This window comes from Mixophyes fleayi, chromosome 2 (genome assembly GCF_038048845.1).
Source record: "Mixophyes fleayi isolate aMixFle1 chromosome 2, aMixFle1.hap1, whole genome shotgun sequence".
Lineage (NCBI taxonomy): Eukaryota > Metazoa > Chordata > Amphibia > Anura > Limnodynastidae > Mixophyes > Mixophyes fleayi.
In genome coordinates, this window is record NC_134403.1 from 338,193,675 (window position 1) to 338,220,066 (window position 26,392).

Genomic DNA, 26,392 nt, shown 5'->3' on the forward strand with positions numbered 1-26,392 from the left:
TCAGAGGACAACTGGGAACTAAGAAAGATGAATAAATCAGAAGAATATTAATGCAATGATTTTATGGTCACACAGAAGTGTTGGTAAAATGACGGTGAACGCGCGGGGTTAGGGAGAGGGCCCGACGGTGAACGCGCGGGGTTAGGGAGAGGGCCCGACGGTGAACGCGCGGGGTTAGGGAGAGGGCCCGACGGTGAACGCGCGGGGTTAGGGAGAGGGCCCGACGGTGAACGCGCGGGGTTAGGGAGAGGGCCCGACGGTGAACGCGCGGGGTTAGGGAGAGGGCCCGACGGTGAACGCGCGGGGTTAGGGAGAGGGCCCGACGGTGAACGCGCGGGGTTAGGGAGAGGGCCCGACGGTGAACGCGCGGGGTTAGGGAGAGGGCCCGACGGTGAACGCGCGGGGTTAGGGAGAGGGCCCGACGGTGAACGCGCGGGGTTAGGGAGAGGGCCCGACGGTGAACGCGCGGGGTTAGGGAGAGGGCCCGACGGTGAACGAGCGGGGTTAGGGAGAGGGCCCGACGGTGAACGAGCGGGGTTAGGGAGAGGGCCCGACGGTGAACGTGTTACATTATTGGTGTCAATATTGTGTCAGGGTCACTTTAAAAAACACAAGTAAAACCAGTGTATCTAGGCCCATATGCGGAGTCAGAGGCCTCACAAGTGTGCCCAGCCCTGCACCTGTGGCATATGTGCCAGGCATACATACACCCAAATAGGTCATAAAGCACAAGAACAGTTTTTTAACATTTATTTTGGAAGCGAAAAACCCATTTGCTATTAGGCTATTTATAATACAACAGATATAATATTCCTTCTCGTGTACGAATGAAAGTAGTAAAAAAGAAATTTGTAAAAAATACTTGCAAAATTCTATAATATAGGCATGATAAATGAAGGAAGCACCTATCAGCTTCAGAGGTGAATTTATAATCAGCCAATCAGCAGCAGATAACTAGTGCTGGTGACCATAATGATCATCTGCACCTGACCTCAGGCACTCACAATTAAGAGCGTCTCTGTGCAGGTTTCCATACCTTACTGTACGCAGCCTACATTACACTGCCATTTCCTGCCATTCTAGTCGCAAATTACACATACACAGAAATGATACAAAACCTAATATAAATATACATGTAGAATGTATAAGTCGTGATTGCTTGATACATAATAAGGCTATGGGACTAATATACATACTATATACATTTCTGTTTAGCCTGATAACAAGGGGTGATGCACAATTAGAAAAAAGGCAACACATTGTGGTAAATGGGAAAGCACTGCCCGCATGGAGGTCGTCAATAACACCATCAGAGCTATACAAGATTGTAGGAATAAAAATAAAACATAATAAGCCAATGAAAAGCAGCTGTACTCACTGCGTGATTTGGTCTGAGAGCAGGAGAAATGGAAATAATAACATGAAAGAATGGCAGAAAGAAATGACGGCCACAGAGAAATGCAGAAGTAATGGGGGCGTGGGACAATGTGACTTACCCTGTAGCCACTCCACCCCTTCCTGGAGACCCTCTCCTTTTAGACCATCACTTGCACTGAAAGAGGTAGGAAAACAGTTACCACGACATCATTGTAAATTAAATATACACACAATCTGGCCAAAAGGATCATGACACCCCCCAACACAGATGGATCTGTCTGTGAACGTCACATCTGTTTCATGATCATATAAAAACAGAAACATTACGTGGGATTACCGCACTCAACAGAACCGGCAAGGAAAGGGCGTGGTGCAGGACTAAAGATCACCAATCATAACGCAAGAAAATGTTTGGATTCGCGTAATGCTCAACATTAATGTAAACATGGGGGTGTTCCTCATGGTTTGGATTGGGCCCCCTTAATCTAGTGGCTGGATGGTACCTTATTGTTTTGGACAATTCAGTGCTACTAACATTAGGCAGAAGTTTGTGAAGGTGCCTTTTGTGTTCCGACATCAGTTCATAAAGGGCGGTGTGTACACAAGTGGTTTGAGGAAATAGATGTACAGGAACTCGACTGGCCAGTTCAGAGTACCAACCTTAACCTAACTGACCACCTTTGGGAGGAGTTGTGACCTCGCTGGCAACAAATGTTCCATCACCCAACTTCAGTGGTTGACCTCACTACCACTCTAGTGGAAGATTAGCCCCAAATTCCACATTCTACATTCCATCAATACCTGGTAGTTTCTTCACATGGGCGAACAATGTATTTGCTGCAAAGGGTGAACACTATACTTTCTGCCAGAAAGTGTATCACAATAACTACTATGACAATAACTACTTCAGATACATAAGCTGTACTTTCTGGTGAGCCACCACAAACACAGCAGAGAAGGATCAGTGCTCAGTGACCCACTGGAGATTCAGTTCCAACAGAAATCATCCAATGTCTGGCACACTGCAATTGAGCACACCAGCGTTCCTCACCTCTGGTCCCAATGTGCCCCTGACAACTAAGTACCTAAGTGCATCAGATGAAAAAGTCAATATCTTATGTCCACTTAACGGCTTCCCATAGGTGTGTTCATAAGGCACCTACTACACATAAGATTATGCACCGTTTTCACATAAATTGCATTAGTTATTTGCTGGCGCCATTACAAAGAAGTTGTAAAAACAGTTAGAAGCTAGATTAGTAGGCAAATTCGCAGAGAAAAAGCAGACAATCAATAGGCCTGGTGCATCCTGAGTAAAAGGCATTTGGAGCATTGACCCCCCCCCCCCCCTATACATGCAATAACAAGCTGTAAGTGACCACATGTGTATGTCTAATTGTTCCATATGGATCACACATTTCCGTAATAAAGATAACAAAAATTGTGTTGTGTGTTCATGGGAGCTGGACTTCAAATGTGTACATAGATATAAATAGGCAAATAAAGTAAATTACTAAAACTATAGCTGATGAAGGGTGCATTGTTGGCCAAAGATATTTTTAAGCACACTCATGAGACTAATCCATATTCTGCAAACAGATCCACACAACTTCTTCCCTAACCCAGTGAAAATTTTTGTGCTCAGCAAGTGCCGGGGCAATTGCGCAAATGTAGGCAAGTGACATCGCAGAAGAGCGCTTGAGCAGTTTGGTACACCACATATAAGAGTAAAGCAATCATTCAGCGGATATGACAAACAACCGGATCCTTAGGTGTGTGGTTAAGTGAAACTTAACACTATTTATAAATAAGTGATATTTTCTCTTTAAATACACCATGGGGGGAATTCAATTGGCTGCGTTACTATAAAAAGTAAAGCGGTCTGAGTACTATTACCGCTATTATGGCAATAGTGCGCTTAAATACCAGCAAGTGTCGGGGCAAAAATACCGTTATTACGGTAGTTTTAATGCCGGCTTTTTGCTCACAGCTCAGAAAGCTGGGTTAATATTAATACGTTTTACGCGGCGGTACTTTGGGGGGATTGGATTCCCCCCATGTGTTCAAATTGAAAAAATAAAAACACACATTACAAATACAAAATTACCACAGATACATATTTCAGATACAGAACAACACAAAACAGATCATTTACAAAAGTGGAAATAAGTGAATGCCTAGCGCCAATGGCTGTTACTTCTTCTGATGTCATGCGCCCATTTTTCCTCATTCTGATTGGAGGAGCTGGCTGGATATGGGTGATCAGAACATTCCATGTTGAATGCTGAAGGTCTCCAGGAATGTGCATCACACAGGAGCTCACAGATGTAAAAATAAGCTTTCACGGGGTGTTGCCAGTTTAGCGAGTGGCTGTGGTGCCTTTTTGGTTGCACAAATTAACTTAACCTTTTTAACTTTTGTCCCAACTTGGCACAGTTTGCAGAGGGAGGTGCATTTATATGTGCACATAAACCAATGTACAGTTGAATTCAGTCTGTATATCCGCTTATCTGTATAAGCAGTAATTTATGAATAAAAGCTGTAATTAATAACAAGGGTGGTCTAAAAGTGGTAATAAACTGTACTCCCTGGTGAAGTTTTTACTTTTGTCCCCAAGTTAATTTCTACCAGGACCGCAATCCAGTACAATGTACAAACTGACTGTGTGGAACAACATGAAAAAGCAGAATAGGAGCACAAATAGTAGACTCATCTGCACAGAATAAAATGTGCACCTCTGCAAGCTACTGCCTTCATATATCACCCTTATACAATGGTTTATGTAACACCATTTTGTCAAATAACAATTATTTAATTAAAAAAAAATACAAAAAACATATCCTAATGTAGCATAATTCACATACCGCAGGTTCTCTGGGTGTCCTATTCCATTCTATGTCTTACTTATGTATTGCAAGAAAATGGTTATTTTGTGCCGAACATCAATAAAAGAGTTTTACAATCTTCACAAACTTCAAACACCAACTATAACCTCAGGACAGACATTACTCAGGTTGTAAACATCCCAGTATATCAAAATAACAGTGCAATGATTTATTGAACCGTAACATTTAGTTAATAAAAGCAAAACACCACAACATTTAGGATTACGGGAATGTTCAACTACTAAAGTTTGCAGCAGATAACTAGGGTCAATTCCAGAGGTGGAAAAAGGTGAGTCCACCGCACAAAAGATGATTCTTATTATTTAGCGGTGTTGTGCTCCTATTTATCTGCCGTTGTGTGTATTTTTATGGTGATGAATAAACCTACAAAAGGGCATTTAATGAAGGTTGAACAAAATTGTGGTTAACGAGAAGTAGACCAGGCTGAACATAAGGAGAAGGGTTTGTAACTTGAAATGAAATGCAGGATAGGTGCTAGAGTGGTGGCAATATCTAATATATAAATGTCTAGTGGCGTGTGTTAGTCTGTCTGTCTGTGTGTGTGTGTAAAAAATAAAACCAAGCTGCAGCGCCACCTGCTGGGCGGAGTTATACACTGACCTACTAAATTCTTAGTGTGTGTGTAAAATAAAATTCAGAAAGGGCTGAAATTTGGTATACTAAGATGTTTTTAATTTGTTAATTGTTAAAAGTGTTTATAAAGATTTAAAAAATATATATATATATTTCTTGAAGGAGAAGTGACAGTTGGGAGTGGTTGGTGGTTGCCGGGGGTGACAGTGGGGAGTGGATGGAGGCCTGGGCTATGGCCCAAATGCATGACAAGAACCTTTTTAACACCTTAAGTAGCTTGATTTGACTAGAATGCATGAGTATCATGCACGGGTTAACTTGTATACAATATATTTTCCTAAGTGTCTACTCAAAAAGAAAAATGGAAATATGGAAGGGGACCTGCATTTACATATGGTAAAATAACTGTAGGGAATAAAGAATGTAATGAAGTTCATTGGTATTTCTCAAATTCTAGCACAACTACCAGTATCTCTAGTTCACAGAAGTAAATCCACAGCTTCACGGTTGCAGAATAACATACAGAAATCAGTGGCACACAAAGCCACGTGCAGAAAGTGCAGCACCAGCGGCATACTCTGTCTGAACCATGCCGTGTTTATGAGCTGTGTTGTATAAAGTATATCACATATAATTATCTCAAACACAACAAGTCATATAATGTAGCTGCAAAGTGTTTATTTACTCTGATATGAAAATGTGCCAGAGAGCGTGAAAACTAGAAGATGTGAAGAGAGAAGTGTTTCCACAAGATTCTAAGTCTTGTAGCAGCAGCATAAACTGGTTCTGATGTCAGATTCTTCAATAGAACATCATCGTTTGGATGAGATCAGTAGCTGCCAGGTCATTTACAAACTAACAACCTGGTTTTCTGAATTTTCATTTTAGTTAAAAAAAACTTGGGACAAAATTTAGCAGATGTGAGTGGAAAAGCCATAGAAGGAAAAGCGAATGAAGAGATGTATATAAATGATCTGCCAAGATGGCAGCTGTTCAGACTCTCGGTCACCCAAGATCTGGAACCAGAGTGACAGTGGCAGCCTCTGGTCCCAGCGTGGTACCTGCTCATGGACACAAGAGTATGAATAACAGTGTTAAATGAGAGCAAACGTCTGATTAACTGCTACAGAATACTGTATATTGTACTTTGCACAAATGTGTACATAGCTGCTATTGGATAATGTGCACTTTCGCTTATGTTAATGACTCTACTATGGTGACAAGCAGACTCACTGCAACGGCAGTCTACCCTAGCAGCTTGTGTATTGTGTAGCCTATCTCCATTAATGCTCCCCTCCATGACGGTACATCCCAAGTGCTCACTACGTTTATCTCTGTTCCAGCAGACAATACAGAATACAGAGTAAATAAACAAAAGCAAAAAGAAGGTTAGTGAATCAGTGAACTCACATAACCTTATCAAAGTGTTTTTTTTTTAAACATGTCAAAACCTGGTATTTTTTATTATTTTTTTGCCAGCAATCCCTGTTGTAATATTGTTCCTGAGAAAAGATTTCTGCTTAGACGTGCTTTAGTGTACAGCGCAGAGAAAAACGGCATTCTGGATTATAGGCACTTCCAGCAAACAAACATTCGTATTGTGCACACACATACTTCAATATAATAGAACCATTACCAAATATGCCACGGCTTGTCCTTGATGTTCTCTAAGCACAGCAACTGAGAGACCTTGACAGATGACAGAGAGTCTCTTAGGTCCATTTTGTTAGCGAAAAACAAAATTGGTATCCGTCTGTGTTTAATGTCTAGGGAATGGGAGAGAAAAAAAAAAAGTTATTTAAATGAAAATTACAGCTAAGAGGCAAAAGGTGTTCTTATGTGGAAAAATTCAACAAAATACTGAGCAATGTTTAAACCCTTCCACATTTAGTATATCTAGAGATATTTAAAAGGACAAGTGATTTTTGGGAGAAGCCATTGCCATTTAAACGTGTCTGATCCTTACCACAGTATGAAGGTATCACTATATATGGAGATATTTTATGTTTTTGTCCCAGCAACCAAAAAAAACCCAGAAACCAGGACTGTTTGTACCGTTACAAACAGTTGGCAATAGGGAGTGTTTTTAGGAGAGTGAAATTGGAGGTGCTCTAGAGCTGCGGCTAAGCAATTCCCCTGGGGACATGGTCAAGCCTAAGATAACAAGGCCCCCCCTCATGTGCTGTGACAACATACCCTTTCCAGAGGCTCACTCCAAATGTCCTGAGTAAAGATCCGCTAGGAGGTATGCAACCGCACATTTCCATTCTACAGCAGTGGAATACAGAACACTTTTGACTATTTTAAAACTGTTGTTTCACTTTTGTGGTGTGAAATGAGCCTGTATATGACACAATCTTCCTGATCAGTGTAACAGGAGGCTCACTACACTACTAATCACACACGTGGACAGGTCTATCTCCTGAAATACCACGTGCTCCTCTGTGTTCTGAGGATCTGAATAGTTACAGTTTGTTCTATTCCCAATACTTCAAAACTGGGACACATGGATGTGCAGGATAAGAAGAAGGATTACACAAAGGTGCTCTGACCCACACACACATGCCCAGTTCACTACTACAGGACACATTACTACTAAGATCTCAAGGCTCTGTAAAGCCTCACTTTTACAGCTGCAAAGTGCATGACACGTGAAGCTTATCATCATTGACCAAAGGCCAGAATCACTTTCTGTACAGAACAGTACATACTAGTGACTCGTTTTGAAAAAGAGTTCTATGATGGAATTCATCAAAGACAAAATATACCTAGATAAGGATCCTCTTATATAAAATGGATTTATTTTATGTTATGGATGCCACTGATCCACTACATGGGGATTTTATATATGGGCACAAGAGGAATATGTGTGGGAAAGCAGGACCTGTCACCTACACAGAGTGGTAGCATACAGTTTATGGGCTGCCCCAGTATGGAGAAGATCAATTTACTAGACACTTAGGCACTAACAGACTTGTATTCCTGAGGCCCGGCTTGTAGTCCTGAGGCCCGGCTTGTGTTCCTGAGGCCCGGCTTGCAGTCGTCAGGCCCGGCTTGTATTCGTGAGGCCCGGCTTGTAGTCCTGAGGCCCGGCTTGTAGTCCTGAGGCCCGGCTTGTAGTCCTGAGGCCCGGCTTGCATTCGTCAGACCCGGCTTGCATTCGTGAGGCCCGGCTTGCAGTCGTCAGGCCCGGCTTGCAGTCGTCAGGCCCGGCTTGCAGTCGTCAGGCCCGGCTTGTAGTCCTGAGGCCCGGCTTGCAGTCGTCAGGCCCGGCTTGCATTCGTCAGGCCCGGCTTGCAGTCGTGAGGCCCGGCTTGCATTCGTGAGGCCCGGCTTGTATTCCTGAGGTAATACTTTACAGTGATAAGTTAAATGTCCATGAATATTAATTTAGCCCAGAAAATGAATACCTCCACTGTTTAGATGACAGGTCAACTTTAAAAAGGAAAAAGTCTCCACCTTCAAACAAAGTATTATGAGTAACTTAATCTCCATAATTGCATGACATTTCATAAGCAAACACTAAAATAAAAAAAATCACTATGGTTCTACAGTTCTAATCCTGAGCCTGATATTTAAACATGCGCTAACCACAGACCTAACACTGCTCCACACAATCCAATCACTAGTCTATGTCCAAGCTGCAAACTTTTCACTGAAAGTCAAGTAATGCAAGAAAGCAAACACATGGCATACATTCTACAGGCTAGGAAGAAAAACAAAACCTAAGGAGCTGCCAGTTAGGGTTCATCTGCAAAATAATAAAAATACAATCGTTGCCCATCGTTTTTAACGGGACATACTTATTTACCTTCCACTCTGAGATATATATATATATATATATATATATATATATATATATATATATATATATATATAGAGAGAGAGAGAGAGAGAGAGAGAGAGAGAGAGAGAGAGAGAGAGAGAGAGAGAGAGAGATAGATATAGATATTTATACACACACACACATTTCCGTAATGCACACGAATAAGCTCCACATTGAAGATGAAAGCTGTACTAAGTATATTTAGCAGAACTCTTCCAGGAAGTGTCTCTTCGCACCCCACACATCCCCAAATGTTGACAGCTGGAGGCTGCAGCTGAAACGTTCACGGCTAGTGCATTAGTGACTAGGAAATGCCAAGCACATGTGTCATTATTGCCTCTTCAAAGCACAATAGCGGGAAGCTGTAGAATATCCTTTGTAATACACTTTGATGTTGCTTTTCATTGCTGAGAATTACAGCTTCATCTACAGTACCGCACAGAACTTCCATATAGAAAAATCAATACATGACTATTGGAGGGCTCGCCACCTCCTGCTTATCACAGCACATGTAGAGGTACAACCATACACTGGGAATGTTACAGACATGGCATAAACAGCCAAGGAAGCTTCTTTTAATTTGATTTGCAAAATGCAGCACATAACAATGAGGCATTTTACTATGTCTGATTAATACCACTAATATTACAGAAATAAAAACAGTAACATAAGTGCTGTATAGGTGAGAAGAGATTATAGGACTGGGGGAAATTGAAGGGCATTAACACGTTTATTGATACCGCTCCAATAGCAGATTATAACCACTTGGTGCTGGGGAAAAGATTCCACATAAGTCATTCCTCTGGAATGTACATAATTTCAGCTGCAATCTAATGTAAAAATTTACCAGCCAGGAACAATTAAATGCAGTATAATGGATATATGTATCTATCTAGCTGAAGGAGCCAGATAGGTCTATGTCCTTAGTTATTGCACATACAGGCATCACAGAACAATGGTAACAAAGAGCAAAGACTCTGCGTCTAACATCCCGATAAAACTGAGGACACATTCTCACAGCTCATCTGCAGCATAGTGCGCAGTAAGTATTGTACAGTGTCTGAATGCATCTACAACCTACAGACAAAGGCAGAACTGATTTGAAGTAAATGTCTGTCAGAACGTACGTGTGTGTGTGTGTGTGTGTGTGTGTGTGTGTGTGTGTGTGTGTGTTTGTATGTACAGATCCATTAGTTTACAGAATTTTTCAGACTATCAGCATCAAAGCGCATTTAGGAGGCCTCAAGAACGTGTAAACGTCAAAATGCAACATTCTTTTTCTCTTAAAATAAATGTTTTAGTCTTATTTAAGGCTTAAATAAATTGTGAGTGCGAAGGGACATCAGGTCTGCGTTTGCACTTTTAATGTGTGTGAAGTTTTTTCTTACATTGCACTTAGTGGACCTAGAAACGCGCTTCTCTAACATAAGCCTATACATTTAGTGGGACCATTTCTAGGGAAAACAGCATTATCAGGCGTACTCGCCACCTGTAATAAGACAGTCCTTATGTGCAGTGCCCTGTGTAACAAAAATAACCAAATAATTAAAAAAAAAATGGGCAGTACTCTTTCCCACACAAAGTATCCCCCCCTATGACAGTAAAACCATGCAACCCAAAAATAACCATAAAAACGGGCAACGCCCCCCCTCTGAGGCTCCTCTTCCACTCCACCCAACTCCCCATCCAGCCTCAGCCTGTGCACATTGCTACTCTGAACCCCCAGCATGAATCTAGCACATATTCACAAACCGAGACGCACACTGGGTCCAAATGAATTAAGTATAATCGTTATGCACTGGCAGGCTTGATAAACGGAAATACATAGTTTGATCTTATTGTGACAAACGTCCTATATAGACACGGACATGCATGCACAGCCTTTATTTGTATACAATGCCCTGTACCGCTATATTACAAGAGACATAAACTGAAGAACAGAGGAAAGAGCTGGTTGATTCACAGCAATTCTGTAATACTGTGTCAGCTACTGATGTCATATAAAAATTCTGCAATAAAAGATACTTCTGGGATATGAACTGAGACAAATTAGGACACAGTAAAGAACAGACACAAACGGGGCAGAAAAATAAAAAAGACAAACAAAATTAATTTTGAAGAAGAAAAATATCAGTGCTTTGATTTAGCTGTCAGGGGAGGATAGGGACTCTGAAAGAGATTCAAACATCAAAGCAACTGACAGAAACAATTTACTTGATGTTTCAAGTTTTCATCCACCAATGACCATTCGGAGGCTGACCTCCAGTCACAGCTCCCGGTGAGGGAGGATGCGGGGCACGGATACAGGAATGAAATGGAGGGAGAAATGAGACTGACAGAGACTATGAAATTGAAGAAGTCCTGACATGACACTTTAGAAAATAATGGGGTTTGATAGACAGAAATGTCTCGGATAATAATCATCCACAACATGGGGGAAAATATGCAGCAGAGCAGTATGCAGTTTCTGCATACTAAAACTTGTCTGGGGATGGTCAAAGGCACAGCACGGATTTGTGTGACTGGTACCATGCTATCTCGACAGGCAATTAAACACCCACACCACTGTGCATGCGGTTATGTTTTGTCACAGTGTATATGGTAAAACAGACTGGAAAAAAGTAAGGCTGCAAAGGTTCCAAATTTTGTCAGCACATGAGAGAACTGAAGTGAAATTTGCTTGTGTGAGGAAAAATATTAATGAAATCAATATAATATAATCATAATACTGAACGGTATACAGTGGTGCTATTATTATTATAAGTTATTATTAAAATAATGGTTACTATTGAGTTATCTTTCAATTAAGTAGGAGAAAATCATGTATTAATGTTGTTATAAGGTCCCTTACCCACCGGTGTTAAAAAGCATGCTTATATTAGTGTTTTTAGCATTAGAAAAAGTGGGCTGCCTGTTCTATTTACTTGCGTTCACTGTAAGTAAACACAAAGGGCCCGATTCATTAAGGAAAGTAAAAAATTGAGTAAGTAGTCTACTGGACAAAACCATGTTACAATGCAAGGGGTGCAAATTAGTTTATTATTTTGCACATAAGATATATACTGGTTGTTTTTTTCATGTAGCACACAAATACTGGATAGCTTTAGTTGTACACTGAAATTTAAAGTTGATCTAGAACATGCTCAATCCCAACTATAAATCTACCGTCATATTTTAAATTTACCTCCCCTACAACATGGTCTTGCCCAGGTGCAAAGTTACTCATTTTTTTGCTTTCCTTTCCTTAATGAATCAGGCCCATTGTGGTCAAACCAGAAACCTCCATTTATCCCGCTGCCCAAGTACTGGTTACCACCACATGCCTGATGTAATCATGTTTGACATGCGGCGCCAATTGCGTTTTTCGAACACCAGTGTGTAATCCGCTTAATTGGCGCTGTCCTTTATCTGTGTAAGATGCTCTTTACTTGGTTTACTTTTTCCTCAAAATTAATACAATATTACAAAAGGATTTTAAAAATGGCCAATACATTGTAAGATGATTTGTGTTAGGGAGGTGACACATATCTCTGACAGATCTACCAGTATACGTTCACAGCCTCGGGATATGGAAGGTGCCAAGCGGTGCCAGGGGCACACCCTCATCACACAGCATAACAACAGATGTAACCTTTTCATATTTTTGTGTTAATGTGTTTCCATGGAGAACCGATATCTCCCCACAGTGCAAGGACAGCACCTGCAAATAGAGTAAGACGGCAAAGCCAAAATATAAATAGTGCAAATATTCTGATACACATCTGTGATGTATGGAAGACCTTAAGGACACTGTCATGAACGCGCTCCCAGCTGCCGTGACTTTGGGGTGTTTGCTGTATGAGATCACACACGATTTCAGCCCGCAGTCTCTCTCTACCTATCACACAGGTTCTAGACCTACGGAATCATCCCCAACACAGCGTTCTCACACCCCCCAGACACTTCAGGTTCTGCCACCACCTATTGGGTATGGGCAATAGGACCCCAATATACTGTCCCACACGCTTCTAGTTCCACAAACTAGCAAGACCCACACCAGCACACACAGGGTTAACTCTTCACACCTCCAGACTGTTACACAAATGTAAATGCAAGCACACACAGCTTGTTAATCAAATGCATCAACAAATCACACACTGGCATTCCAAGGGTTAACCTGGACGAGCAATCTCTTCTAAACTGGCTAATGAATCCGTTAGAGTATCAAGGACACAACTTATTAAATTTTAGATTTAATATACGAAAATACAGGGCATTCAGATATAAAGAAAAATAATGAATAAACAATTAATATATTGACATAACAAGCAAAAACAGTTTAAAATAAAAAGGATTACATTCAGATTTGCACTTACATGAATTGCATTCTGGCTAAGGGGAATTGGCTAGGAAGATGGACAGCTTATCAATGTAACTTGATTTCCCCAAAAGTCTGACAATTTTTCCTTTCCACACACAGGTTTTTAAGCCAAATGAAATGTGACGGTCTTCACAAGGGCAGTGTTTAATGCTAATAGGGGGTAGGGATGTCCCCTGGGTGTCACTATACTTTGCTCACAAATATTCCCAGAGTCTTGACCTGTTTGTAATTCTTCACAGATATATCTCAGAGAAATAACACCCCCCTCAATAAACCTGTCATAATCTCCTGCACCTTTAAATACCAAACATAATGGAATTATGACAATGTGAGAAACCTCTTCCAAAGATATGTGACTATAGCTGTTCCCTGTGTAGTTGGTATTTATGTTTTAAAACCCTGGTGTGGTTTTTGTCCTTCAGTACGGAGTAGCAGAGGGATTTTCCAAAATATGAAAAATGAAGGCATTTCCTTTCAAGTTCATATTTCTATATACCTGCATAAAGACCATGCAGATTTTTATACAAGAGTCTCCAAGATTCGCACCTAGGCATATGGCTCTCCAATTTACATCCAGGGGTTAGTCTGTGTTTACACTACCTATTGAAAGGAAGTCAATTAGCTAGGGAAATACATGATCAAATACAATGGATGTCTGTGATCTGCATATCTTAAGCTGGTCTCTTCAAAAAGGGTTTGCCTAACTCAATCACCTCCTACTGGGCTCATTTGGTCACACATTTATCTGAGTTGAAGATCAGGTTAATTTATGTATCCATGCAAAGTTTATTTTGGGCCCTGACATTCAATATTCTATTTTAGCATATCAGATTTATGCTCTCATCCTGACAGACACATACCCAGTGGCGTTTATTAAATGCGCCTTACATGCATTTGTAACAAATGTAACATGCATGTAAATGGGTATGACACTAGAAACCATTGTTGCTTGTGTTAACATACTCCCTGTCCTTTTACTTGTGTTGTGTAGCAGTTTCAGAATGTTACTTATTCTATTCTTCATATGTAACGCATCAGAAAGCCTACAGAGATCTCTAAGACTGTAAATGTGCAAGTAAAACGCTAGTGGGTATGAGGCCTAAGACAGGGCTAGACAACCCCAGTCACAATGACAACTAGTGATCAGATATACTGCACTTTTATGATCCACCTGAATTCTTCTGCTGCTAGCATTAAACATTGCTTATGCTTTTATAGTATTCATGGCTGTATACAGAATTCAACACAGCGCATTCACCACTGATACGCACTGCACAATACTGATAGGCTGTCAGGGACCTAACTAAGTCCCAAGATGACCTGAATTATGCAATACTGCTCCTTCTACTGGCAGGTGCAGAGAGCTGGAGGGAGGGCAGAGGCTGGGGCATGTAGGGGTGCTGGGGGCAGCCACAGGCTAGGGCATGCAGGGGTGCTGGGGGCAGCCACAGGCTGGGGCATGCAGGGGTGCTGGGGGCAGCCACAGGCTGGGGCATGCAGGGGTGCTGGGGGCAGCCACAGGCTGGGGCATGCAGGGGTGCTGGGGGCAGCCACAGGCTGGGGCATGCAGGGGTGCTGGGGGCAGCCACAGGCTGGGGCATGCAGGGTAATGGGGGCAGCCACCGGATGGCGCATGCAGGGTAATGGGGTCAGCCACAGATTGGTGCAATATATAACATACCAGGATGCAAGGTATTATTAGGTATTGTGAAGATACAGTGCATTAGCACTGAGCAGATGAATAGTTGAAATAACTTGCCCCTTAATGAAATATTGAACTGTATTTCCAGCTCACACATTTCCATCCACACATTCTACGAGCAGTTGCTATAGTAGCTTCATGTACCCTGCTATAAATTAACTATAATTAATGTATTCATATGCAAGAGTCTTCAACAAGAGTATTTGTCACAGGTATTACACAATGTTACCTGTTACCTGGCAGCACTACACACCTTAAAATGTTTGTGGCTTACAAACTTCATTATAAAACTGCTGGCTTTTACCTTTTGGGTACATTTGTCCTGCATTGTCTATAACCGCATTATAATTATTTTTAAAAAAGGTAGTGGACTGGTACTACTGGTATCATTAACTCCTCTTATTAGTGTCATCATTAGTGACTGATTATTTAATAGAGGATGCGCTACAATATACAATAGGTTATTCCAGCATTGTTATCTCTTAACATAGACCAGACTCTAATGGTGTTCACTAGGGATTACACTACATGTGGTCTGTTAGATGCTGCTTGGAAACAAAAAAAGACAATGCAGGAATATTTGGTGATTTCTGTGATATAGAGAAAAGGTCCTGCTACTCCTGCAATTCTGTAGTTGTTTTTATTTACTTTCATTTCTAGCACTGAACAGTTATGCAAACCCAGAACCTTCAATTAGGGAAAATGGTGTAAACTACTACAACAGATAATACCTCATCAACTCCCTATAACATAACCTGCATCAGTAGTCCTATCATATGAATAATAACTTGGGAATTCATCATGGAGAGCAAATCTCAGACGTAAGTAGGTGGAAATGTAAAAAAATTGGTGATTGATCAGGAACATCTTTGCGTTTTTTCGAAAAAACTTATATTGACAATAACACAAATGTAATTTATGTAGCAGTTTTGAAACATTTACAAAAAGAGTTCAGGACTTTCCTTTTAAAAAAACCCCAAATACAGCCATGCCTTCTTTTTGCAGTTATTGTAACCAGGTATGAACAGGTAATGAAGGTCTATATGTTCCTCCACATCATGGATCAGTCACATTAAAGCAGCAACCCTATGAAAATACCAGGGGGTTTTCCGGTGGGTTTGAAAAAACCAATCAGATTCTAGCTATCATTTATTTAGTACAATCTACAAAATAATAGCTAGAATCTGATTGGTTGCTATAGGCAGCATCTCCACTTTTCAAACTCGCCGGCAAACTCTCAGCTTGATACATTAACTCCCAGGTGTGTTTTTAACATAGATCACTGTGGCAGGCTAGAAGAAGAATGCTGGTATTTACCATTTTCCCTTGTATTTTTTTTTGTTTCAGGTTGTTCTTAAATGACTTAAGATTCTGAACTACCATGGCAACCACTGTCACATGACACATGATGTAGCGCGCAGTGAGACTCTGGGACGGTCCCCCTGAACTCAGTCTGCACTGTGACATTCTCCTTCTCCCTGCTCTGCCATCACATGACATGCTGAGAGCTGTGAACCTGTGTCTGTGTAGCAGACTGCCTGTCCCTGTGTCTGGTAGCCATTTCGGTTTGCCAAATAAAGTTCTTTTGAAAATGAAATAATAATTTATAGGATGATTGCTTAAAATGTACTTAACCTGCTATTTAAAGAAGAAAAACAAATATTCTATGTGGGACCGTTGCTTTCATACAAGCCATTTTTGCGCTCACTCTTCTTAACTCCTGTCTCGACACTCATCGTACCTCAACCAGCACTCTATAGTAATAACACAGGGAGTGTATCCCGATGAATACTTTACGGAACGCTTTGGCAGATGCTAATTCAGTGTTCCCCTAGAACATGGTTTTAATACTAACACACATTTAAGGTTTGTGAACGCTGTACGCAATATTGAAATGGACATGAAGAAAAGGAAACTCTTGTCAAAAAATTGTGTATGCTGTATTTGAATGTTTCTTGTGTTATTGTTTGTTGTTTCTTTTTTGATTGTTTGTTTATGGGCAGTTCTGACTGATTTATTGGATCTACATTATGCACTGTACTCTGTTGTAACTGCCATGTTTGTTACATATTCTTTTACTAAAAACTTAAAAACCTTTTAAGTTAAAAAATAAAATAAAAAAAAATGGTATATGTGTATAGGTCCATTTGCATGGAATTTTTTGTGCCCTATCAGTGTCAAAGCACATTTAATAGGCTTTAAAATGAGAGCCTGTGTGTACGAGGCTTTAAAACTTTAGGTAAAAGCAGGATATTATACAAATAAGAAAAACATGATACAAGTTTTATGCTGTAATAATTCTAAAAAAAATACTTAAAATTAAATAACTAACATTATTAGAAAAGTGTGAAGAGAACAACTAAACCTGTGATACAACACACCTATTCTGTATTAGAAATAGTGCGACAAGGTGCTAGACTCTCTAAATTGGGCTGCACTTGTATATACACAGAAGCAGCATGATTTCTGCTGGTCCAGGTCTGAGCTGGGATGTACCAGTCACAGCTGAAAAGACCGAAATTAAAATCAGTCAAGAAAGACTTTAGGTATTTGAACTGCTGACATATATCATTTGAGCTGAGTGCTCTTCAGTAGCAGCCGTCAGCAGCGCTGACAGGACCAGTTTCTGTAGAATGTCTGAGGATAAAGGGAGAGGGTTGGGGAGGGGGGGCACCCAGCAATCTTACCTGCGTGATTTAAAAGGGTCTCCAGTTCTTCCTTGGCCACAACCATTCTCAGCTTGTCACTACTGTCAATGACAAAAATAATAGCCTGGCCTTCTCTTCAGCATAGAAAGACAGGAAACAGATTTATTGTCAGACATATCAGTCACGGCAGGAGCAGCTATAGAACAAAGCAGGCCTTATTGTTTCATTCTTAGCAACCGCCTCACCCTAAATAGTCATTTTAGCAGAATGAATTGCACATTTTCAGATTACAGGACGGCCATATAAGAGCGACAGGCTGCAGAGTGTTTTTATAAAGGTCACAGAAGTCCTTGGTGACTCCTAATAGCCTAACATTTTGTGGAGTTATTCCTTATACTGTAATACACAAGTAACTTTTTTTTTTTGACAGAGAAATCAAATTTATGATAATTTTATTACGTTATATTTTGCTATTCTTATCTTTGTGTATATGTGAGAAAGGAAAGCTGCACGGTGCGAGAGACTTGATGCTTTCTGTTACAGTGGGGCTGATGCAGAGTTGATTGCAAAATGGGCGGAAATTTCTCTTAAAAAAAACCCCAAAAAAACACAACGTATTTCCACTCACACGCTGAGCTGTGCACACCTAGAGACACGTCCAGCTCCTCGTGTGCCTGGTTTACATCAACTAATCATCAGTATATATTTACACCTGCCCTCTAGCAGATGCAAAAGATACGCCTCCTTACAGGCATACACGCGTGTTTCTGCCGGTCTGCATGAGCCGCATGTGTGATCACACCCTTACTGTATGCCGCCTGCGTTTGCACACCCCTATTCTCCACCGCTCGGCCTAGCCAGTTGTTAAGGAGGAAGTCCCAGATATGCGCACGTCTACATTGGCGTATATGCGTCTTTGTGGGAATTTGCATAATTTATGCTAAACAAGCTGGTGTACTACGCACTCTGCATCAGGCCCAGTGTGCGCAACGGAGCTGAATCCGGGCAGGTATTATACTGGTTAGGACCACCATAGGGTAACCCTGGAAGCAGTAACTAAAATGGCATCTTGAGGAATGAAGGAGAGAAGCTGTAGGGTTAGTCAAAGGACTGTGAAATAAACTGCTACTGTTTGACACGGACGAGGCATGGCCAAGAATGTAAACCTTACTGAAAAATATTATTTGTGTCACAATTCCTGTTCAAAACAGGTAAAGACATACTTCAAAGTTGTTTATACAAGAATTCATACCTCATCATTTATTCTATTCCTATTTACACATTGTTATAGTAACAAGACCTTTGCACACTCCACTGACAACACCCTACATGCTGGAGCCCTCATATGAAAATATATATATATATATATATATATATATATATATATATATATATATATATATATATATATATATATATATATATTCCCCCAAAAGTCTATTCACTGTTTAGTTTGATTTTTGATTCAAATGACATTTATGCTTAAAGTAAACAAGCTCAAATATTTAACCTTCAAAGCAACAAGCTCAGTTAGACAGTTTTACGATGCAGGATACAGTTCATCACAGATATACAGCCAGGCAGAATCTCGCCCTTTTCCAACACTAGCGGATAGATCTGATAGCTATAACTCAGGTTCATACACTGGGATGTGCTTGATTTTGACACTTATGGAAATGCTGATAGTGAAGCAAGTGTTCACATCGCTTATCTGTGCAGCAATTAATGGGAGGAAGAACAAGTGATTACATATCAAAGTATGGGATTAAAATAATATTTCACACTGTCTGGCCATGATAGGAAGGATAGCTAAATCATATAGCTGGCTAATATACAGGCATTCACGTGGCGTATGTTGGCTTATCCAACCCAATACAGCTCAGTGGGGGAAGCAAATCAATATCCATGAGGTAAATAATCAAGCATGATATCTGACCCGTTGGTCTATCCAATGTAATAGTTCATTTCACATCTGGAGAGAAAGATTAAATAGCACTTGTCACCTCCATATAGTAGAGGCAGCCATTTTGTGGGCTAATCCGAATATTCATGAGACCATAACCAGCAATTCAGTATTAACTACTGAAACTAAACAGGATTGCATAATATCAGTTTACTTGGAGCCAAGGATAACACTGTTGTCTCAAGGGTGAAATGGACAGGCTGCATGGTCATGAATATTGGTTTAGCCCACAAAATGGCTTCCTTCAGTATGGGTTAGCAGCATCTGTACTTTGATCTTCTTCTCTGGATGTGTGGGGAAGGAACTATCGCATTTAGTAGAAAAACTAGACATAAGCACAATGTACAAAACCTATTCTGTTCTGTTTGTTTGTTGCATACACTCTTACCAGGGAGTGTATTTAACATTACCTGCAATATAGAAAAGTCTCGGCAACGTGCAGCCGAGTGCTTCTGGAATTTTCCTCGCACCTCACAGGGGTGTGCTGGAAAATATGTGATGTTGGCTATCATAGTTTCCGAAAATGTGAGTGACCAAGCATCGCCGAGAATTGAATGGACATCCTAGTGACAAAAGCTAGATGGCCAGATGATGTAAAGGTGGGACCAGGCACGTATGCTTAGCCAAATATGCTGTACAATATACAGTACATTTCTATAAATGGTGCTAAACAGTTTCCACAGCAATTACACAGAAAGGAGCAGCATATAAGACCGAGGTTCAATCTGTGTAAAATATTTGGATAAGGAGCCTACTGTGCAGGTTTGTGTTGTCTAACACATACACACACACCTGTGTGACGCCATCCTTACACAGCATCTTTCTGGGTTCTAAACACTAAAGTGACTCCAACCTGAAATAGTCATCACAAGACTCTCACGTGTCAAGCTGATCAGATTCAGATCAAGAAAGATGCAAATGTAATAAATAAAAAGAAAAATGATGTGACAAACTGTACTACACCTACTGCAAGGCACAAAATAGTCATAAATAACGTACACAATAAACAATACCTTGTAATATATTACAAGATCCTCTTGTTATTAACGTGTATATTCTTTATAAGTGTTTATTTGAACTTGTAGCAAAGGGTAAGCACTGACAACCACTAAGACCCGTTGTAGGAAGTCCTTGACATTTATTGTAACCAGGTTTGGTTATTTTTGAGATGTATCATGATGTACAACATTAATTTAGTATTATTGAAGCCATTCTGACAGAAATGCTGTTTTCACTTTGACAAAAATTAGCAAGGTCACTTACTTGTAATAGTGCTCCCAAAGGTTTCTGTACCGCCCCTGTCCCGACATGTCAAAAACAGTGAATGACAAGCTGAAGGGAAGGGATACAACATAGTTATCACAGATCATAGGAAGAGTACCTCTTGCAACCTACAGAAGGTTCTGTTAGAAAATATTATGGGACATTTAGAGGAGTAAAGCAAAAAAAGAAATAAACAAGGAACAAATACAGGACAGTTTTATTTTTCCATGTCAATCTAAAGTTGAGCTAGAAAACTCCCCTCCCACCTCTGAATTTGTAGACACATTTTACATTAGCTGCGCATCATTACCGTTAGTACGGTAATAGCTGCGCATCATTACCGTTAGTACGGTAATAGCTGCGCATCATTACCGTTAGTACGGTAATAGCTGCGCATCATTACCGTTAGTACGGTAATAGCTGCGCATCATTACCGTTAGTACGGTAATAGCTGCGCATCATTACCGTTAGTACGGTAATAGCTGCGCATCATTACCGTTAGTACGGTAATAGCTGCGCATCATTACCGTTAGTACGGTAATAGCTGCGCATCATTACCGTTAGTACGGTAATAGCTGCGCATCATTACCGTTAGTACGGTAATAGCTGCGCTTCATTACCGTTAGTACGGTAATAGCTGCGCATCATTACCGTTATTACGGTAATAGCTGCGCATCATTACCGTTATTACGGTAATAGCTGCGCATCATTACCGTTATTACGGTAATAGCTGCGCATCATTACCGTTATTACGGTAATAGCTGCGCATCATTACCGTTATTATGGCAATTTCTCTGCTGATTTTTGCTAATTAAATCTACCCCTATATATGGTGGTATCGCTTTTGGAGGAGGAGACAATTACTACTCATCTCATGTAATATTTCAGAAACTAAAAAAAAAAAACACAAAAAAAGACAGGTTATACAACATTCTGAAATACTATTTGGTCTGAAAAGTACATTTTTACACAACGCTGACTGACGCCTCACAGGTTTTCTTTCAATTAATTACATACAGAACAAATCCTAGTTTAAAATCCACCATTCTTCCTTGTATAAATTTTCATGTCATTTTACATATTATGCCTCTCTTCACCCCATGTATCTGTGTTATTACCCAAACGAGGTGCGATATCAGACCACAAGACTAGAACGAGGTGTGTAATTATCACTAGGCTCAACAGCAACTGAGAATTGCTGACATTTTCTTACCATTACACAAATTCCCTTTAGAACTGATTATTTGATGCTATCAAAATCGCCTAGTTTAATCATCTGCTAAAATAAAATGTTCAGATGAAGGGGATTAATGTATTACAGTCGCAAATGTAAGGCTTGTTATAGCAAAGCAATGAAACTGCTTTAAACCTCTGATGGCTAAATTAAAATGAAACTTTCCAAGATATGGAGGTCACTGGGATTAATTATTTTTTATATCTTAATCATTACTTTTTTGTGTCTTTTTCTGATTACCTGTCCTGAACAAACATTACTTTTAAAAAGGCGATTTGATGAGATGTAGCATCTAATAAACAAACAACTATGACAACGCAGTTTCTGAATGACTTAGTTTTAAGGGCTGCTGTATATTAATACCTAGTTAAAGCAGCTGCGTTATTGCCTTGGGTTTATTGCTAAAATACTTAAAAGTATAAATAATAAAAAGACAAAACAAAAAAAACCAACTTTTTACTACAAGTGAAGACCCACTGAGAGCTAGCGATCTTTTATATATCTGGCTGTAAATTAATATTTAACAAGACATGAAATATCAAATGCATCACCTGGGAAGCAATTCATTTTGTTGGCATAATTTCATTATATTGCTTATTAATGAACCTCTGCTATCACTATAAAAGTATTGCCACAACAAATCACCTCTAAACATGTGGTCAAAAAAGAAAGCTAAGTCATACCTTCCAACCATCCCATTTAGACAGGACAGACCCGATCTGAAGGGCTCTGTCCCAACATCCCGATCGGGACAGCTTTGTTTCACGGGTGGGAAATTTGGAAGCTATGTCTCATTCACTGCTGCTCTCCATGGCAATGAAGGAGTCTTAAGGGGAGGGGAGGAAAGTAAGGGGCAGCCCAGCACTTCAAAAGCCCTAGCCATGCCCCCTGTCCGTATGACGACTAGACAACTGTAAGGAGGTATGCTAAGTTTAAAGTAGAATTCTATTACATTCTCTCCTCATCAGTGATAGAGGCAGGGCACTTCTCGGATCCTCACTACCACCAATGTATACAAGAGAGTTGACTTTTTCAGATGTAGAGGACTGTTAGATTACTGAGAGCATATAACACTTATCTTATGACCATCTTGTGAAGGCATCGCCTGATTGGATGGTCACGGCTCCTCAGAATCCGAGGCACACCTTGTCTTCCATATATCCAATCCTGTTTGAACACTCCTCTAATAAATTACCCGAATTCACTAGCGATTGGGAGCGTGAGCTGGGATCTGCTATTACCGAGCAAGATTGGGATGACATATTCCAGCGTACTCGAGCAAGTTCAATTAGTGTGCGAGTAATCGAAACACAATATGAAAGTGTGGTACCAGTGTTCCAGCCTATTAGCTTAAAGGATTCCCGGGTACCCAGACCTTTGCTGGAGATGCCAACTGGTGCCGGACACTCCACTGCATATTTGGTGGGAGTGCGTGTCTCTCAGACCTTTTTGGGATACAGTTCTACTTATCTCCAAAGCAATTGTGGGAACTGAGTTAGCCTAATTGCCCAAAATTTTGGCTACTCAATGATGCTAAATTATCTGTCTCCCAATAAAAAAAAAAATCTACTTTGAAACATCTCAGCAGTGCAGCAAAGGCTGTGATACCGGTGCACTGGAGATCTCTAACACCCCCCTCTATCAAGGAATGGTTTGAATGTTTGGACTTTTATATGTCTATGGACAACACGATGTACTCCTCGGCTGATAAATATAGAGTACACTACCTACTTTGGTTTGAGTGGATGGAATTTAAAGATACCACATTGTACGCCCAATGGAATACATGAAGTCCAACCCCACTCCCCCCCCCTTCACTTTCCATTCCCCTTCTTCTTTCTATCCCCTATCCAACAGAGTAATGAAGCATTTACCCATCTTTTGGTGTGTCCAGTCACATTTTCTACAGTTCTGCTTGCGGAACCTGATGTTAATCTTTCCAGACCAATGAATGAACAGCCTTACGGATGTTGTAAGCTTCTTGAATAATGTTATTTAATATACAGCTAGCAATAAGGTTCAAATTTGTTTATATGCATTTGCTGTTTCATTTTCAATAAAAAACAGATTATATATAATAACAAAAAAAGAAGAAAAAAAAAAAAAAGATATATAGCCATTTGTGGTACTGTACCTGGATGTCTTGAATTTCTCAATGCTGAATCCAATCGTTGGGACTATATCGTGGCTCTGAGCCTTAAAAATAAAATGAAAAGTGAGAGCAAAGGTAAGTTCTGTGCAGAATAGAGTTAAATTTTCTCTGTATCTCATAGAACACAATACTATATCCATGAGAGAGAAAAAAAAATTGGAAAGTGGTCTATACAAGCTTCCATACAGTGGTAAGCCTGACCTAGGAGGAGGATTTCTATTATTAAAAAAAAAAAAAAAAAAAAAAAAGTACGTAGATGATGGGTTGCCACTCGAAGTACAGACCCTTTTACAATCCCATGCAAATTCCATCATCTTGAAGCACAAAATCAACGCAAATAAAATAGACGCCTGACATCACAGAATGTTATCTGCCCTGCAAGTCCGCATTTTTTGCAGCCTCATAAATGACCTCTAATAACATTACACAAGACACCTTTTTCAGAAAACTGTCACAAGCTTGCTTTTCATTTGTTTAATTTAACGCTGTTTATTTGCAGAGTAATTAGATGCACTGCTAGAAAATTAGGCCATTAAAATGGTGAAAAGAGAAACTTTATTTTACTGTTCTTTCCCATGGGAAGACACTACCAAGAAATGTCTGCATCTTGTCACCAGCGAGGTGAGGTTGCTGCATACAGAAGATTTGAGAAGAGAAAAACTCTGCAGGAATCAGCAGAACTAGCATACTGTCATGGCTGTACTGTAAAAAAAGACACCAAGAAGCCAGGAATGACATTAACACAGACTATGTCTCTAAAGTGTTACTGTTATGCCCAGATAATTGCATTTCATTAGTTTATGCACTGACATATCTGCTATTGGCTTTAATACATTAAAGCAGGGTTTCTCAACTCTCCACCAGCATTTATTTCATAGTTACCTACTCTCCTGGAATGTCCTGGAGACCCCCGAATTTCTGGGAGTCCTCCAGGACTTCCAGGAGAGCAGGGCAACCTCCCGGATCCTGACCATTTCCGTTAGTTAAGTGGGGTGGGGTGGGCAGGGACAAATGACGTGTTACGCTTGACCACGCTTCAATAATTCGCCAGTGAGATCTCTCTTCACGGAAGGGAGATCTCACAAATTGGCAAATATGATTTATTTATACATCAAATACCCCATAACCGGTTATGTTTCAATCATTTCCTTAAACAAAGAGAGGCAAATTAATCAGTATACTTGGCCAATAATACACATTTACTGATTTCAAGGTAATTTATTGTGTAGATTGTGGATGACCAGCAACCTGCATTAATCTACACAAGGCCCGAGTCCCACTCAAATTCAGAATTCTGTAAGTTATTAGGCTCTGAGTACTCATCAAGTGCAGGCACCAGCAAGGCTGAATATATCTGGGACAGTGGGAGTCCCAAGCTTGGGACTCAGGTGGTTCTACTAACTGGCATAAGGGGCTTTCTGAAAAAAAAAGCAACAAAAAAAAACAACAACCTAAAAAACTATTTAAAAAAACATAATAAAAAATAAAATAAAAAATCATTATAAACAGATCGCTCCTTTAAAAGACTTAACCTCAAACTTTTTCATAGAAAAACATAAAAGGTAAAATACATTATGTTGTCTTATAATGACTTTCCACTGCCAATTTAATATAAAAAAAAATAAAGTTTACTTATCCCTACTCCCATTCATCAAACTGTACGCTTGTTTCTTTTAAATGTGATTTGTACAGCACAATGCATGATAATGTTCAGATTGTGGGGAGTGATCCTAACTTCTGTGGGATACTCACAATGATGTGCATATATGTAACAAATATGATATTTACCCAAGAAAACCTTTGGTTTTATTTGATTACGAGGATCTCAGAAGTATCTTTTTAGGAGTGATTTAGAATCCCAGCACCTTGTCTAACTGTATCTTCACAATTCTGTGCTGGTGGTGGGGGGGGGGGGGGGGAAGCATCAACATCACAGCAGTGTGCAATGACTGAAGCACACCCCTCCCAGCTTCCATTGCATCAATATTAAACATTTTCTCAACTGCAACAGCATCATCAACCTGCCAGTGGCCTAGTGGGAGCAGTTAGTGTTTGAAGGCACAGAGCTAATAACTGTAGATAAGGTAACATGGAATGAAATGTGAAGTGAGGGGGAAAAATCAAACTAAGCAATATTACTCCAAATGAGAGCAGGTTAAGCTGTATCTTAAAATAAAGTGTACATGTAGTATACTGTATTGATAAAACCATATGATTGGGTCTAATACATTGTACGGAAGCCACTTGTCTGAAAGTGGGCCTTTTCTTTTCATGCAAGTTAAATACTTGCAAATATGAGAGAGGGGGGATTCAAACCCCTGCGATGTGCCATGACGTGCCCCTGGAATGGTCATGAAGGCATTCTGCAGTGATTTAAAAGCCCCATAG

General features: G+C 40.2%; 1 protein-coding gene across 2 annotated transcripts in view; it reads right to left on the reverse strand.

Moving 5' to 3' along the window:
* Positions 1–26,392, reverse strand: part of ARL6 (ARF like GTPase 6) — a 42,048-nt gene that overhangs the window by 7,503 nt on the left and 8,153 nt on the right. The window contains exons 3-8 of one of the 2 annotated variants that reach the window (XM_075197031.1): positions 23,987–24,048; positions 20,619–20,687; positions 17,432–17,526; positions 6,493–6,622; positions 1,497–1,552; positions 1,379–1,391 (exon numbers count right to left, since the gene is read on the reverse strand). In XM_075197031.1, the coding sequence (XP_075053132.1) occupies positions 1,379–1,391; positions 1,497–1,552; positions 6,493–6,622; positions 17,432–17,526; positions 20,619–20,687; positions 23,987–24,048 (425 nt within the window). The remainder of the gene's footprint in view (positions 1–1,378; positions 1,392–1,496; positions 1,553–6,492; positions 6,623–17,431; positions 17,527–20,618; positions 20,688–23,986; positions 24,049–26,392) is intronic. The other variant, XM_075197032.1, reaches the window with a different exon arrangement.